The sequence below is a fragment of the Columba livia genome, chromosome 2 (assembly GCF_036013475.1).
Source record: "Columba livia isolate bColLiv1 breed racing homer chromosome 2, bColLiv1.pat.W.v2, whole genome shotgun sequence".
Classification (NCBI taxonomy): Eukaryota; Metazoa; Chordata; class Aves; order Columbiformes; family Columbidae; genus Columba; species Columba livia.
This window is the reverse complement of record NC_088603.1, coordinates 822369-838451: the sequence shown is the minus strand read 5'-3', so window position 1 is coordinate 838451 and position 16083 is coordinate 822369. Positions and strand designations below refer to the sequence as shown.

Here is a 16083-nt window from a genome sequence, read left to right as displayed (position 1 = left end):
GATCCCACGGGGGCTCCCCCAGTACCTGCCGTGCCGGACGGACGCCGCCACCGTGTCTCGCGGGCTGGGCCGGCTCCTCGTCCTCCCTCGTGGGTCTGTCCTGGGGGAGCCAGCACAGCGTCACACCAGCCCCGGTGACGGGGGCACTGGGACCTGGCCATGTGGGGAACACAGCCGGGGCTGCCCGCGGGCACCCCTGTGCCTTTCACCCCCCGCCATCGGCTCCATACGCACCCGCCTGCCCGACTGGATGTCCTCGTCCTCGCTGGTGCGCCAGGGCATCGCCTGCGACTCCTGCGGGGAGAGACACGGGTGCAGGAGCAGCCAGGTCATCGGGCACCACTGGGGTGACACCGAGGAGCTGGTGACACCACATTTCCTGCTCTCCCCGCTCGCCACTTCCCTCAGCCCCGCGGCGGCTGCCCCGGTGCCGCGGTGTGGCCGTGCCCCGCGGCGGCTGCCCCGGTGCTGTGGTGTAGCCGTGCCCCGCGGTGTGGCCGTGCCCCGCGGTGTGGCCGTGCCCCGCGGTGCCGCTCACCTCGCTCAAGACGGAGAAGCAGCCCGAGCAGGGTCGGTGAGGCCGGCGCCGGCCGCCAACACCAGTTCCCTGTGGAGAGAAGGGTCGTTACCAGCACCACCGCTGCCCAGGGTCCCTTTGTCACCCACTTAGGTGCCCCCAGGTCTGGGCTGGGTGGTGGGACCGTGGGCAGGGAGGTGTGGGTGTGGAGCACCCCGGGGAGCAGGAGCCAAGGGGGAACGGCCAACCAGCCCCCTGTGCTGCACCCCGGGATGGGGTCCCGATCGCTGCCGTGCCCAGTGGCACCCAGACCCTCTCCAGCTTCCCCCAGTCCCTCCCCACTCAGCCACCCAATTCCCGGCCGCGTTTTGGGCTGAACAACCCGCTCCCACCCTCCATCTCTGTCCCCAGCGCGTCCTGGGTGCAGTGAATCCCCCGTCCCCCCAGCACCTGGCCCACCCACAGCCACCTCCTCCCCGCTCAGCCCTCGCCGCCCCGGTGAAAAGTCTGGTGAAAGGTTTGCCGGTTGTGCAAGCGCTGCGGCTGCCGGGGCGCCCTGGCAGAGCCCCACGGTGTCGGCCAGACCTCGGTGCACCGAGTGCATCCTCAGCCCCACCGGCCTCCAGCGTGGGGGAAAAGCCGCTCTCCCGGGGTTTGGTTGGTCCCCACACGGGTGGCTCGGCACAGGGCGCTGGTGACAGAGTGGCCGGTGTCCCTTAGGGACAAGGTTTGCTCCTCAGGGTCCCAGAGCCATGTGGTGCCGTGCCAGGGAGGATTCCCCTCCCCGCAGTGCTCTGCCGCGATGTCCCCACTCCTGTCCGTGTTGTTCCCCAGCTTTACACCTTCTACCCCCCTCCACACACAACCAACCTCTCTCCCCTGTACGACCTTCTTCGAGTCGCCGCGGTCGGCTCCAGCCACGGCCACGAGGGCCACGGCGGCAGCGAAGCCACACAGCAGCCACAGCCTCATGGTGCTGCGTGGGGCTACGGCCACCGGCTTGGGCTGTCCTGGTGCCACCAACTCGGGCTGTCCCGGTGCCACCGGCTCGGGCTGTCCCGGTGCCACCAACTCGGGCTGTCCCGGTGCCACCAACTCGGGCTGTCCCGGTGCCACCGGCTCGGGCTGTCCCGGTGCCACCGCGCTCTCCCACCTGGACCTTGGCCCCTGATGTCAGTGACCGAGGCTGCTCCGGGGTGGCCGGGCCGGCGTCCGGCTGGTCAGTTGGTGTGAGGTGTTGTCGTCACTGAAAGAATGAATCCTGCCTGCAACTGCTCACCTAAAGATGTGTAAATCCTTTCAGTTTTAGGTCTGTCTGCTCATATAACGGAGACAAGAGCGACTTGCGAAACGCCGAATCACGAACTGCAGACACTCCTGACCTTGTGGCTTTAGACAGTTTGAAGCTGCGCAGTTAGTGGAGTCGTTCTGACACACATCTCGAGGCTGTTGGATAAAGTGTCCTGGAGCTGAGTGTTGCTTGTTATACGCTAAAAGGATTATGTAATGCAATATGCAAATGTGTAACCAGTTGCCTCTGCAGGGCTGCCCGCAGTGCTATAAGATTTTATATATAAAGGCTGTTACTTCACTTGCTGGCTCCTGGCTTTATTGCAGCATCCGGGCCTGCACGGCTCTGTAATTAACCATATCTCGTCTCTGTGCGCTCGTTTGTATGCACGCCGGGCGCAGAACCCTGGTCTGGGGGACAACAGTGTCACTGGGGGACGCCAGGGACAGCGAGGGACCGCGGTGGGGCTGGAGGGACGGGCAGCGCCACCACTTCCGGACAAGGGACACGGCAGAGCCCTATGTTACCCCAAAGGGTGGGTTGGGGGAAACATCTCCCCAAAAACGGTGTCTTGGGGCTCCTCCTCTTCCTCTGCCCACCTCCTCATCCCACCGTGACAAACAACAGGGGGCCTGGAGCAGCTCGGGGTGCTGGGAAGCCCCGAGCTCCCCAAAACCTGCTCTGCACTTGCCAGGGCTGGGGTGCAGGTGCTCCGGGTAGAATGAAGAGATCCGCCAACAAGGGGAACTAAAGAGTTGTGGGAAAGATAAATTAATTAAGGAGGAGCCAGACCTGGGAGACACGGGATCTTCAGGAAGTTTGTATTTACTGGAAAAGTAAGGAAATCCAGAGAGGTGGTTACACAGAGTCCAGAGTAACGGGGGCTGCAAAGAGACCGGCTGGAGAACACGAGCGCCGGCCCCGGCGTGCCACACTGCGCCGTCTGGTGGGACCGGGGATGCCAAATTAAAGGCACATGAGGGGCCTCGATGGACCAAGGGGAAGAGTGACGGGAAAACAGAGGGAAGGAGGAATAAAGGAGATAAAAGGGGTTGGTGAAGTGGTCAGAGGTCTGGGAACAGACTTTGAGCAGGGCCTGTTGTGACAGGACAAGGGTGATGGTTTAAACTAAAGGAGGGAGATTCAGGCTGGACATGAGGAAGGAATTGTTGCCCTGAGGGTGGTGAGAGCCTGGCCCAGGTACCCAGAGAGGTGGTGGATGAACCATCCCTGAGACATCCCAGGCCAGGCTGGACGGGCTCTGAGCAACCTGAGCTGGTGACGATGTCCCTGTCATGGCAGGGGGGGCACTGGGGGCTGGGGAGGCCCCTCCAACACAAACTGTTCTGATTCTGTGGTTCTAAGCGTGAACAGGTCAGGCTGACACATCGCACGTCTCTGCCCGTGTCCACCTGCCCGTTCTGTGCACAAAGAACAGTCGGATTTTCACCGAGGGTTCTGCCATGTTCTCGTATTTCAGCATCAACAGCGTTTCCTGCACCGTTATACATTTATTTCTTCCATTTCACCGGCAGAGGACACGTGCGCAGAATTGTTGAATCAGAACCATTTTGGCTGTCATTACAGCACAGACTCAATTTTTCTGCCTCAGAATAACCGGGCTGGGTTTATGAAGGCTCAGGCTAGAGAAGAGTTCAGCTCTGCCAGCCTCTCCAGTGCAGAGGAGCAGGATTCAGCCCAGGCTGCCCCACGTCCTGAGAACCTCATGTCTGTCTGTCCAGCCCTCCAGGGCTGGTGACTCCAGCACTGCCCTGGGCAGCCTGTTCAATGCCCCACAGCCCTTTGGGGAAGAAATTGTTCCCAGATCCAACCTCAACCTCCCCTGGCGCAACTTGAGGCCGTTTCTTTGTGTCCCTGTCTCCCCTCAGCTCCTGTTCTCCAGCTGAACCCCCCGGTCCCTCAGCCGCTCCCATCACACTTGTGCTCCAGCCCCTCACCAGCTCCATCGCACCTGCGCTCAGACCCCGCCGCGCTCATTTCCGGGTTCGGGCAGCGCCCCGGCCCCGCCCACCCTGTTCGCGTCCCCGTTTCCACGGCAACCGCGGCGGGAGGGGCGATCGCCCCTTGTAAACATCCGCCTACGTATTTCCGGTGACAAGCCCCGCCCCCCGCGCCTGGAGTCTCTGTGGTTCCCGTGACCCGGAAGCCGCGCGGCTGTCCCAGCACCCCTTGCGCCGCCCCGCCCCACGTGACCGCCGGCCGGCCGCGCCATTGGCCGCTCTCACCGGCGGCGCCATCTTGCGGCGGCGGCGTCGGGGCACGTTGGGCTGCCCGGCCCGGGTCTGCCCGCGCGATTGGCTGCGGCGCTGCACGTGACCTGCGGACTGCGCTGCCATTGGCCGGTCACGCAGCCCACCCGGGGCTGTGATTTAATGTCCCGCTACAGCCGCCCCGGCCCGTGTGTGTCACCCACCCGCACGAAACCACAGCCGGGGGGCTTAGGGACCCCTGTAGATCCCCCAGCACACCTGCCAACGCAGTCACCGAGCAGATCACACGGGGTCACAGAGCAGATCACACGGGGTCACAGAGCAGATCACACGGGGTCACAGAGCAGATCACACAGGTGGGTCCAGGGGGTTTGAATGTCCCAGAGCAGGAGACTCCACACCCGCTCTGGGCAGCCTGGGCCAGGCTCTGGCACCTCCCAGCAAACAAGTTTCTGCTCCTGTTCAGATGGAGCCTCCTGTGTTTCAGTCTGTGCCCGTTGCCCCTCACCCTGGCGTTGGGCACCACTGAACAGAGTCTGGTCCATCCTCTGACACCCACCCTGAGATATTGATCCATTGATCACATCCCTCTCAGCTTCTCCAGCTCAGCAGCCCCAGCTCTCTCAGTCTCCTCATCACAAAGATGCTCCAGACCCCTCAGTGTCTTTGTGTCCCTCCCTGGACTCTCTCCAGTAATTCCTCGTCCTTCTTGAACTCATAATGTAAAAGGACAAAGTGGGTTTATAGAACCATTTCAGTCGCAAGAGACCCTCAAGATCATCACGTCCAACTGCTCCCCCAGCCCTGGCACTGCCCCATGTCCCCGAGAACCTCATCTCTGTGCCTGTTGAACCCTTCCAGGGATGGTGACTCCACCACTGCCCTGGGCAGCCTGGCTTAAGCATCTCCCAGCCCTTCTCACCACACAGACACCGACCTGCATGTCACCATGAGGCAGATCCTCACACACCAGGATCTCCCACAACCTGAACTTCTTGCACGCAAACCTCAGCTTGGCAGGTGGGTCATCTGCACCGACAGCTCTGCAGCCACTGTGTCCTCAGTGCTGTGTCGCACAAAACCACCACCAAACTGGGGGATATTGGTCAACACTGGCTGGGCAGAGACAGTCTTGTCGGGCAGCACCTCCGGGTGTTCTTGTTCCTGTGTGAGGAGTGATCCCCAGTGGCACAGCGGGATTTGTCACCTTACCCCACCTTTGCTCTTCCACTTTCCCCTTTTGGGTTCCCCCCATTACCAGCCCCCAAACAAAAGTCCCAGCCTTCGTTACTTTGTCCCATCCATGTAATAATTTTGGTTGGATGAGACGCGGGCCTGGTGAGCAGCTGCTCCTTTGCTCATGAGCGCAGCCCACGCACAGACAGACGGACCGGAAAGTGGGACAACACCGACAACAATTTAAAATCCTTCAATGAGACAGGAAAGACACAGCGACCAGGCACAGCCCAGCCAGAAAACACACAGAGCGGCCACCACGTGCACGCAGCTGCCCGTCCTGCCGCTCCGCTCCGCCTTCCCACAGTTCTCCCTTTTACCCACACCTGTCCTTCCCCTTTCCGTGGCCCGAAGCCTCCCAGACAATCTCAGTCTCCCCAGCATGTGCCACAGACCGAGTTCTACACCCATTAATCCACCTCCATGTGCCTCTCGCAGCGTTTTCTTCTCTCAAACCGCTCCAGCGGGTTTTGCTGTGGTGAAGAAGGTCTCAACCGTTTGAACGACGACGGAATGGAAACCCTTACGCCAAGGGTGGCCGCCACGCTCCCGGTTCTGGCGCGCGGAGCCCTGCGCGTGGTTGACTGTCTGCACCGTTATTTTGTATGTGTCACTCAGCGACATGTAATCGGGATGAACAGGTTTGTGCCCTTCAACATTTTGCGCAGCGTCGGGGCTGTGGATTGGCTGCATGCCCGGCACCTCGGGGTGCTCACACGCCTCAGGGGGCGGCGCTTCCCTCGGCTCCTCCATGGCTGCACTTGAGGTTGGGGGAGCAGCCACAGGTTCAGAAGACTCCACAGATGTGCAAATTACTTCTGATGTCCTCTCCTGGGACGTGCCCTCACTGCAGGGCCAGTGGGACACAATCTCCTGCTCTGCGGCACAAAACTCCCCAGATGTTCCCATCGAGAGGGCGTTAGCTGCCGGGGCAGGAGGGACTTGGGGCCCAGAGACGGCGCCAGAGGAGCCTGGAGGAACCTCCACCCTGGTGCGGACCCAAGGTTTGTAAAGCCATATAAACTCCTTTGCTTTCCTGATGATTTGCCCAACTTGGGATTTTTGCCTGTGGAACGTGGCCCGAGCGGTTCCGAGACAATGAGCAATGTTGTTAACTCTGCCCCGGTAACGAAGCTTTGTCGCTCGGCAGTATCCGTGGTCCGCAAGCGCCAGCGCACCGGCCTCGCGGTTCCAGCAGTAGTCGTGTTCTCTCAGGGGACACGGGTTCAGGGTGCAGGGCAAGGGCCTCATCTCACCCACCCCACAGTAACCGTGGTCTTTCCAAATCGTGTCCCTCTGATCCCCAACAGACACTTCCTGACCTTCCTGGGGAAGCGTCACCTCTGCTGAGCTCTGTTGAGTTCTATGGGCACCCCCTTGAAGAGTCTCCCCAGGGGCAGCACGCAGACACTCTGGAGGATCCGTCTTGTTCTTCTGCTGCTCCAGCACCGGATCAAGTGGGAATCCTCCGCATTGGGCTACGTTTGCTGTGACCTCTCGTTCATCCTCTGCTCCTCCTTCCTTTCCAGGACAGCCTGTCCGTGCCTGGTCTCCGTGTCCCTCTGGCGCCATTCCGCTGCCAGTCGCTTCCGACGGCGACTCGCTTTTGCCATTGAGACACGTGAACTTCCTCAGCAGCCTCCTGGAGCGGAGACGCCACTGCGTGCACCGTCCTGCCGAGAGAGGGTGGGAAGAGCTCGTCTTCATCCCGGCTGGGGCACTGGGGTGGGACAGGGAGGGACCGCGCTCACAGAACCGGGGAGACGCTGATGGCCAGTAAGGAAAAAACCAGTCTCCCCAGTTCAGCGCCCACGTGGGCTCCACATCCCCCACCTCTGCCTGGACGGGCAGGAGAATAACGCAGTGCCCGGTGCTGCTGCCTGCACAGGGGTAGGACAAGCCCTGGCAGTGGTTACCGAGTGCGGTGCGGGCAGCTGGGGAAAGGGATGGGGCCAAATGTCACCTGGGGCTCTCTGCTCCAGAGCCCGGTGGGGAGGAATGGGGGGAGCAAGACTGACCTGGGCTGGGGCTCCGTGCCCTCTTCTCCAGCACACGGCGCCCACCAGCCCCAGGCCACCAGCCTGAGCGCGGCTCCTCCAGCCAGCTCATGTCCCCAGCGCGTCCTGCGGGGACATGGGATGGATGTCACTGTCCTGGCGGGAGAAGCTCCACAGCCACGGGGCGGGAGGAGGATGCTCTGTGGGATGAGCAGCAGCGACGTCTCTGCGGAGCTGCAGCCTTGGTGCAACAGGCGGGTTCTGCTTCCCGGTGCCGGTGCTGCTGCCCCACGCGGGGATGGCTGCAAGGCCAGAGGGAAATGGGGGCGACGCCTCAAATCCAGCAGCGGGAAGGGCAGGGATTTGGGTGAGGGGGAACCCAAGACGCACTGGTCACAGCTGCAGGGAGAGGAGCTTGGGGCACCTTTGGGACGTGTCCCCACCCCTGCAGAGGTCAGCGGTCCCGCAGGTTCCTGCTCACCTGGAGAGGGGCTGCGGGGTCCATCCCAGCTCAGCGGGCTCTGCGGAGCGCAGCCCCAGGGCTCCTCCCCGCGCTCCAGCCGGTACACGATGTCGGGTTTGGGGCCTGGGTAACCTGGGGGGCAGAGCAGAGCGTGTTGTCCTGACACACACCATAGACATGAACTGTTCACATGAGAAAATAACGCTCTTCTGTGTGACACCCCGAGCAGGAGCAACACCGAAACATGGAAAAAGCCGGAGAGACGTCGGAGCAGCTGCCAGGGATTGATTTATCCAAGGACGAGGGCAGAGCCGTGATGGAAGCACAGGAACCGACTCCAGCCCCGCTGATGGGCTTTCCCAGCGAGGGACAATCTCTGCTCGTCCCAGGAGCAGCTGCTGGCTGTGGGACCCCCCGGTGCCCGGCTCAGAGATCTCCACCCTGTCCGGGGACAGCGGGCACGTCTCTGCAGGGACCTCCCAACTTTGGGGAGCTCCGGGGGGTTTGGTCCCCTGCACCTCGCCTGGTCCGCGCTGCTCCTGCCCCACGGGGAGGGGACAGAGCTGTTGGCCCAGGGCCAGGACCCCCCACACGTCCCTGCCTGAGCTCTGGGCAGGCAGCCCACCCGCAGTGACATCTCCAGAGGCTCAGAGACACCCAAATCCTGCGTCTGGGTCTCCCAAAGAGGCAGCAGGTGCCGGGAGCGGTTATCCCAGTGGTTCACAACCACGGACGAGCCCTCCAGCGCTGGAAGCAGCGCAGCCCCGACGCAGTCGCACCCCACGCAAGTCCCCGCGCTCCGGCCGTGTCCCCCCGCGCCAAAAGCGCGGCTTTACCCAGGGACGCCAGCAGTTGGTAGTTGTCCAGCATGACGCTGCAGTACAGCTCCCTCTGCTCCGGCGCCATGGCGTCCCACTCCGCGTGGCTCAGGTACACGGCGACGTCCTCGAAGGTCACCGGCTCCTGCCACACAGCCGTCGTGTCACTCGCGGGGCCCTGCAGCCACGGGGGAACGATTTCTATCGTTTTTATGATCCACGTGCTATTTCCAGCCCGGGAGAACGACCAACACGGGGCAGCGAGCGCACCGAAGGGCAGGCGGTGCCATTATGGGCCTTCAGGGAACAACACTGAGCCAGACGCTGCCCGGAGCTCGGCTCTATCGCCAGGGCAGCGCCCGGTGCTCCTGATACCATAAAACTGGCAAATTAAGAAACTCTTAAACCCCCGTTTTTGGGTTTAAAAGGCACATTTCTTTATTCAGTGCCGGGGCCGGACCTGGGGGCTCCCTCCATAGTTCTACCACCAACTAGTTGCTCATACGTGCCTTATATTAACAGGAAAATTGCAGATTCATGACAAGTCCTGGCGAGTCAACGTGTTCCTCCAGGGACGGGAGGCGGCGACAGTTTTGGGGTCAGGAGTGGGACGGGGGAGGGGCACCGGGGGTGACAGAGCGGGTGGAAACGGCACCGGGATGGGGAGCGATGGGGGAACAGCGGGGGGGTGGGGGGTGGGGAGGGACCGGGGGTCACGGGGGGAAGGTGATGGGGGACAGTGGGAAAGGGGGATGGTGGGGGTGAGGGAGTCATGGGGGGGTGGGGCCATGGGGGAAAGTCATGGGGGGATGGGCAGCAATGGAGGAACAGGGGGAGGTCATGGGAGGTCATGGGGGGAGGTCGTGGGGGGATGGGGAGGTCATGGTGGGAGGAAGTCATGGGGGGATGGGCAGGGTCATGGGGAGATGAGAAAGGGGAAGCCATAGGGGGATGGGCAGCCATGGAGGAATAAGGGGAAGGTCATAGGGGGTCATAGGGAGGTCATGGGGGGGTGATGGGGGGTCATGGGGAGGACATGGGGGGATGGGGAGGTCACGGGGGAGGTCATGGGGGGTCATGGGGGGAGGTCATGGGGGGATGGGGAGGTCATGGGGCCGGGGTGTCAGCAACAGCCAGGACGGGGCTCCTCCGGGGGAGCAGCGGGAGCCGCCGTCGAGGCACACGGGGCCGTGGGGCCGGGCTGCCCGCCGCTCCCCGCTCCTACCTGCGCCCTGCCCGCCATGGCCCCGGGGGCCGCTCGGGGCCCCAACGCGGCCCCGCAGGCTCCGCACCGGAAGTAGGCCGCGCGGCGGGACCGCCCCGGAACGCCCGCGCGCGCCGGGCGCGGGAAACATCTCCCGCCGTCGCGCCCCCACGCGCTTCCGGCCGGAGTCCCGGAAGTGAGGCCGGCGAGCGCTTTCGGAAGGGGCGGGGCGATGAGCGCGCGGGGCTGAAGGCGCCGCCATTTTGAGCGCCAGCACCTCCCCACCCGTCACGTGATCGGGAGCGGCGCCTCCATTGGCCCGGGGGGCGGCGGGGGTGGAGCCAGCGCGGGGGCCCGCCCACCCGCCCGTTCCAGCCCGTGGCCGCTTCTTTACCGGCAGCAGATGCGCGCGGGACAGCGGAGAGAGCGGAACTGCGGGAACCGGCGGGACGGGGCAGGGGGGCGGGGGAGGGTGCGGTGGGGTCCGGAACGAGTTCTTCCCAAAGGGCTGTGGGGCATTGGAACAGGCTGCCCAGGGCAGTGCTGGAGTCACCAGCCCTGGAGGGCTGGACAGACGGACATGAGGTTCTCAGGACATGGGGCAGTGCTGGGGTGGGCGAACAGTTGGACTCACAGAACCCCAGAATGTCAGGGGCTGGAGGGCCCTGGAAAGCTCACCCAGTGCAATCCCCCATGGAGCAGGAACACCCAGATGAGGTTACACAGGAAGGTGTCCAGGCGGGTTGGAATGTCTGCACAGAAGGAGACTCCACAACCCCCTGGGCAGCCTGGGCCAGGCTCTGCCACCCTCACCCCCAACAAGTTGCTTCTCCTCTTTCACTGGAACCTCCTGTGTTCCAGTTTGCACCCATTGCCCCTTGTCCTGTCCCTGGTTGTCACCAGAAGAGCCTGGCTCCATCCTCCTGACACTCCCCCTTTCCATATTGATCCCCAGGAATGAGTCCCCCCTCAGTGTCCTCTTGTCCAGCTCCAGAGCCCCAGCTCCCTCAGCCTTTCCTCACACGGGAGATGCTCCACTCCCTCCAGCATCTTGGTGGCTGCGCTGGACTCTCTGCAGCAGTTCCCTGTCCTGCTGGAACTGAGGGGCCACAGCTGGACACAATATTCCAGGTGTGGTCTCCCCAGGGCAGAGCAGAGGGGCAGGAGAACCTCTCTGACCTACTGACCACCCCCTTCTAACCCACCCCAGGTACCATTGGCTTCCTGGCCACAAGGGCCCAGTGCTGGCTCATGGTCACCCTGCTGTCCCCAGGACCCCCAGCTCCCTTTCCCCTACACTGCTCTCTAATAGGTCATTCCCCAACTTACACTGGAACCTGGGGCTGTTCCTGCCCAGATTCAAGACTCTACACTCACCCTTGTTCTATTTCATTAATTTCTCCCCGCCCAGCTCTCCAGCGGGTCCAGGTCTCTGATGGCAGCACAGCTTCCAGTGTCACCACTGCTCCCAGCTTGGTGTCACCAGCAAACTTGCTGATAGCACAGAAACAGTTCAGATCTGCGAGAGCGGCGACAAAGGGCGAACTCCCCTTCACCCATGGTGGTTACACGCTCCTAATTCTCCTTTTCCACTTGCTGGCAAAGCTTTTTGTGCCGGTTCTTCAGCTCTTTGTGCCGGTTCTTCCCCTTTCCACACGTCCCAGGGACCTACAAGAAACAACGGTGCCACTGGAGTCCCCAAACGCCCCTTTTGCAAACAATATTAAAGTCACCAGCCAACTGTGTCCAGCAGTGCCCCTGTTACATATCATTACATAACACATATAACTACAAATAACAACGCACTAATTAAGGCCTTTCTATATGAATCTGCTACTGTTATTTCTGCGCCTAGCTCAGAATGAGCAAAATGGCTCAAAAATAATGCGATTCAACTGAAACAATGGCTTTATAACACAACTAGTTGCAAAAATATTACTTACAGGAGTTAATCTAGGGGAAAGGGTAAGCAAAGAGCCAGGAATCCATACTCTAAATAGATCAATAAGGGGGAGGGGGTTGTTAGAATTAGATGAATGAGACAGGTAAACTGGGGCAGGTCGGGTGGTCTGTAAACCTGCAGAACCAGCCGCTGGGGACAGGGGAGGGAATTTGCGGCCGGGATTTTGGGGGGATATAGGCGGGGCCTTTGTGCCCTATTCCATGTGCTGAGCTTTGGGTAGGACACCCAGCCTTGCAAAAATCACTAATAAAATCTGCTTTGCTGGGAGATCCTGCCTGGGCCTATTGTATCAGCAAGGTGACTGTTTCCCACAGAGGAGCGTTGTTTTTCCAGCTGTGGATCCGAGGCCCGACCCCGCGGGTGGGACTGAGGGACATCCCGCTCTCAGACCTGGAGCGCAAAACAAAGGCTCTTTGTACTAATCCAGGAATGCAAACCGATTCCTGCGGTTACGAGTTGAGCTGGGGGAGGTCAGAGAGCCAGGAAACCAAACCTTCCATGGAAATGAATAAATCAGGGGAGGGCGGTTAGAACCCGAGTGGTGAGACAGGTAAACTGAGGCAGGACATGGGGAAGCATCGCGTAATGTGCCAACCCTGTACCCAGCCAATGGGGAGCAGGGGAGGGAACTTGCGGCTGGGATTGGGGGAATATCAACAGCCACTCTTTGCCCTGTTCAGTGTGTGCTTACCGTTAGGTTGGACACCCGCTTTGGCAAAACCTTTAAGACACTCCGCTTTGCTGAGCAGTCCTGCCTGGGCCTGTTCTACTGGCAAGACAGTCGCTTCCTACACGGAGACCCTGACTCAAACAGTGGTGACACGCAGACACACGGACACACCAGCTGTACGACCCCCTGCCCAGGTGTTCCGTCAGAACCGTGTCCCCTGCCCGCAGCGCCAGCGCGGCGCCTGTGACACCAGGACCCGTCCCCTGGTTCCCGGGCTGTATTTGCGGGAGCAGCAGGATCCACCTGGCAGCTGTGAGGGCAAAGCTTGGTCTAGCAGATGCCTTTTCAGACCTGTGAGCTCGTGCATGGAGGAGATGGAGCTGACGTGTTGGCCATGGGCACGGAGAATCGTAGAATCACAGAATAATTCTGGTTGGAAAAGCCCCTCAAGATGATGGAGTCCAACCATAACCCACCCGGCACTGCCCCATGTCCTGAGAACCTCATGTCCGTCTGTCCAGCCCTCCAGGGCTGGTGACTCCAGCACTGCCCTGGGCAGCCTGTTCCAATGCCCCACAGCCCTTTGGGGAAGAAATTGTTCCCACATCCAACCTCAACCTCCCCTGGCGCAACTTGAGGCCGTTTCCTCTGCTCCTGACGCTTGTTCCTGGGGAGCAGAGCCCGACCCCCCTGGCTCCAAGCTCCTTTCAGGCAGTTCAGAGATCAGAAGGTCTCCCCTCAGCTCCTGTTCTCCAGCTGAACCCCCAGGTCCCTCAGCCGCTCCATCACACTTGTGCTCCAGCCCCTCACCAGCTCCGTTCCCTTCTCTCCAGCATCTCTGACATGACGCTGTTCGGTGGCTTCTTCCAAGTGCTGCCACAGCGGCTGTGCACACAGCAGCAAATTGGGGTGCCCGGGGCTCCATGCGGGACGGTGTCAGGTGGGACATGGCAGCTTTGAGGTATTTTAGTCCATAATCTCCCTTGGGAATACATGGTAATTACAGAGACTCCTGGGGCGCAGAGTGGTGTGTCCTCGGTGGATTTTTCCCGCTCTGCTGCTCCGGACCTGGAAGAGCCCCAGGGAACGGCAGGAGATGTGCCGGGGGGGGTCAGTGGGACACGAGGAAAAGGTTCTTCCCCAGAGGTGCTGGACACTGAACAGGCTCCCAGGGAGGTGTCACAGCCCAACCTGACAGTGTTCAAGAAGAGACTGGACACCGTCCTCAGACACACGGGGTGACCTGTGGGGTGTCCTGTGCAGGGACAGCAGTTGGACTCCATGGGTCCCTCCAGCTCAGGACATTCTGTGATTCTGCCCTCGTCCCCAGGTCCCCGCCGCCCCGGGCAGCGTGGGGACAGGAGCACGCCGGGCGGCCACGGCCACGCTGCGCAGACACAACCAGACGAACGCAACTCTCGTTGGTGCGTCCTGCACCACGTCCCACGGTGTCCACGTGGGCTGACGCTGGGAGACCCTCCCCAGGGCTGCCGGGGGGTCTGGGGCAGCTGGGCACACCGGTGACATCCCCTGGGTGCCCTTGAAGCTCTGGCACAGCCTGTCACCCCTCCGGACCTTCCCGTCTGAGAAAAAGGCGCGGCAGCTCAGTGCGGGCAGGGTGACGCTCCCTCCCCGCGCTCCTCTCGCTGCCCCGGCACGTCTGGGGTCCCTCCCCCAAAACCCTGCAGCCGGCACACAACCCCCACGTCCCCTGCCCTCACCTCGGTACCGGCTCCGGCTCCTTCCTGGGCGAGCAGGTGGAGAGCCGGGAGGTGCTGGAGACCACGGCCCCTCGGAGGCTCCGGGCACCACCGGGACGTGCCCGTGCGCAACGGGCAGCGGTGACGGCAGCAAAGTCCTCCCGCTGCAGCGGGGTCACACGCGGACCCTGCGCGGCACCCGCTCCTCCCGAGGCCGCGGGGCCGCTGGGACGCTGCCGGCGCTGCAGGAGACGGGCCCTGCGAGGGCAGCAGTGGAACAAGCGGCGGCCATGGGGCACGGTGCAGACAGCCCCCGTCCCCGCTTCCCCCGTGTCGTGGCCCCGCAACACCCACAGACCCCGGCCCCGCGGCTGCACGTCTGACGTTGTGATCACTGCAAAAGTCATGGGGTGGGCAGGACCAGTGTGCCCTGGAGTCCTGGCGCGCTCCCGGTACCTCAATATGTCACCATTGGTACCCGTGCCATGCTCCCGGTGCCACCAGGGGCACCAGGCCCCGCCACAGCCCCGCACAGGTCACCGCAGCTCCTGGCACAGCTGAGGCCACCACAACCACGGAGCCGTACCCCAAGGGACGGGCTGGTCCGGGGTGATGCCCCGGGGAGGGACGTTCCCCCAAGGGAGGGACAGTTCCCCAAGGGAGGGACAGTTCCCCAAGGGAGGGACAATTCCCCAGGGGAGGGACAGTTCCCCAAGGGAGGGACAATTCCCCAAGGGAGGGATGTTTCCCCAAGGGAGGGACAATTCCCCAAGGGAGGGACAATTCCCCAAGGGAGGGATGTTTCCCCAAGGGAGGGACAATTCCCCAAGGGAGGGACGTTCCCCCAAGGGAGGGACAATTCCCCAAGGGAGGGACGTTCCCCCAAGGGAGAGATGCTCTGTACCGTGCCCTGGTGCCCGCAGGGGCGGGAGGACACGGGCACACGCTGCTCCCAGGTCCCGTCTTTGCTTTGGGAACAGTTTGGGTCAGTACAAAGCAGGATAAATGGACAGAGCAGCCCATGCTGGTGCTCCCATGGGGCTGCCCCGTGACAGCTGCTCTGGCCCCAGTTCCCTGTCCCCAGCCTGAGTTCCCCACAGAATGGGGGTCCTGTGTGTCCCTGCGTGTCCCTGTGTGCCCTGGGGACAAGCCGTGCTGCCACATGGGACCCGTTTCCCATCACGGAGGAGACGTGTTCCGTGGGCTCTGCTGGGGTCCTGGGTGCCGCTCTCATTTTCGGGGTCCCGCATGTCCAGGCCCCCAGCCCCCGGGGCTCCAGCTGCCAGGACGTGGCTGCGCTGGCTGTGAGCAAGAGCACCGAACCGCACAGGGACGGGGAAGAGGCGAATTTCAGCCACTGCACTGGAAACGAAGTGGGTGGGAAGGAGAAAGAGACCTCGCCAGGCGCAGGGTGCCGTGCGGGGGTGCCGTCCCGGCAGCGGGGCGGGTGTGACACCCCGTCCTGTGACACCGGGGTTTCCCCTGGACCCTCCCTGTGGGATCAGATGTTTGTCACTTCTGCCTGTCCCCTGTTCCCATCCACGCAGGTGTGACCCACCTGTCCTGCCTGTCCCCGGGCCCCCTTGACTCTGTGGCTCCCTGGGACCTGCCACGGGGACATGGCCACGTCCGGATGCCCAGAGGTGCCAGGACACGCCGGCACCATCACCGGAGCCCAGCACCTTCCAGGGGTCAGCACTGGCCATGGACACCCAGTGCCGGCAGGGGGAACATCGGAACAGCGGGTGTCAGGGACATCAGGACATGAGGTGTCAGGGACATCGGGACCCAAGGCACAGGGACATTGGGACCTAAGACTTTGGGACATCAGGATGCTGGGTGTCAGGTCCATTGGGACCTGAGACACAGGGCTGTCGGTACCCAGGACATGGGGACATTGGGATGCTGGTTGTCAGGGACATGGGGACCTGGGATGAGGGGACGTGGGGTGTCAGGGAACTTTGGACTCAGGACACAGGGACATGGGGACACA

General features: G+C 62.3%; 1 protein-coding gene and 1 long non-coding RNA gene across 3 annotated transcripts; one reads left to right on the top strand and one right to left on the bottom strand.

Annotated features, from left to right (window-relative positions):
* Positions 1-1597: 1597 nt before the first annotated feature.
* LOC135578781 (uncharacterized) lies at positions 1598-2111 on the top strand. The gene is made up of 2 exons (XR_010470867.1): positions 1598-1736; positions 1821-2111. It is a non-coding gene; the product is annotated as an uncharacterized LOC135578781 (long non-coding RNA).
* A 3342-nt stretch (positions 2112-5453) lies between these two features.
* Positions 5454-10020, bottom strand: LOC102086003 (uncharacterized). Of its 2 annotated transcripts, none has more exons than XM_065055028.1 (5): positions 9779-10020; positions 8572-8698; positions 7754-7867; positions 7294-7398; positions 5454-6948 (listed from the first exon to the last, which is right to left on the bottom strand). In XM_065055028.1, exons 1-5 carry the CDS (start codon positions 9794-9796, stop codon positions 5726-5728), a joined length of 1587 nt encoding a protein of 528 aa, XP_064911100.1. In that variant the 5' UTR covers positions 9797-10020; the 3' UTR covers positions 5454-5725. The 2 variants fall into 2 exon arrangements, with proteins under 2 accessions (XP_064911100.1, XP_064911099.1); XM_065055027.1 differs by having other exon boundaries at positions 8572-8731; positions 9779-10019.
* Between the last annotated feature and the right edge of the window lie 6063 nt (positions 10021-16083).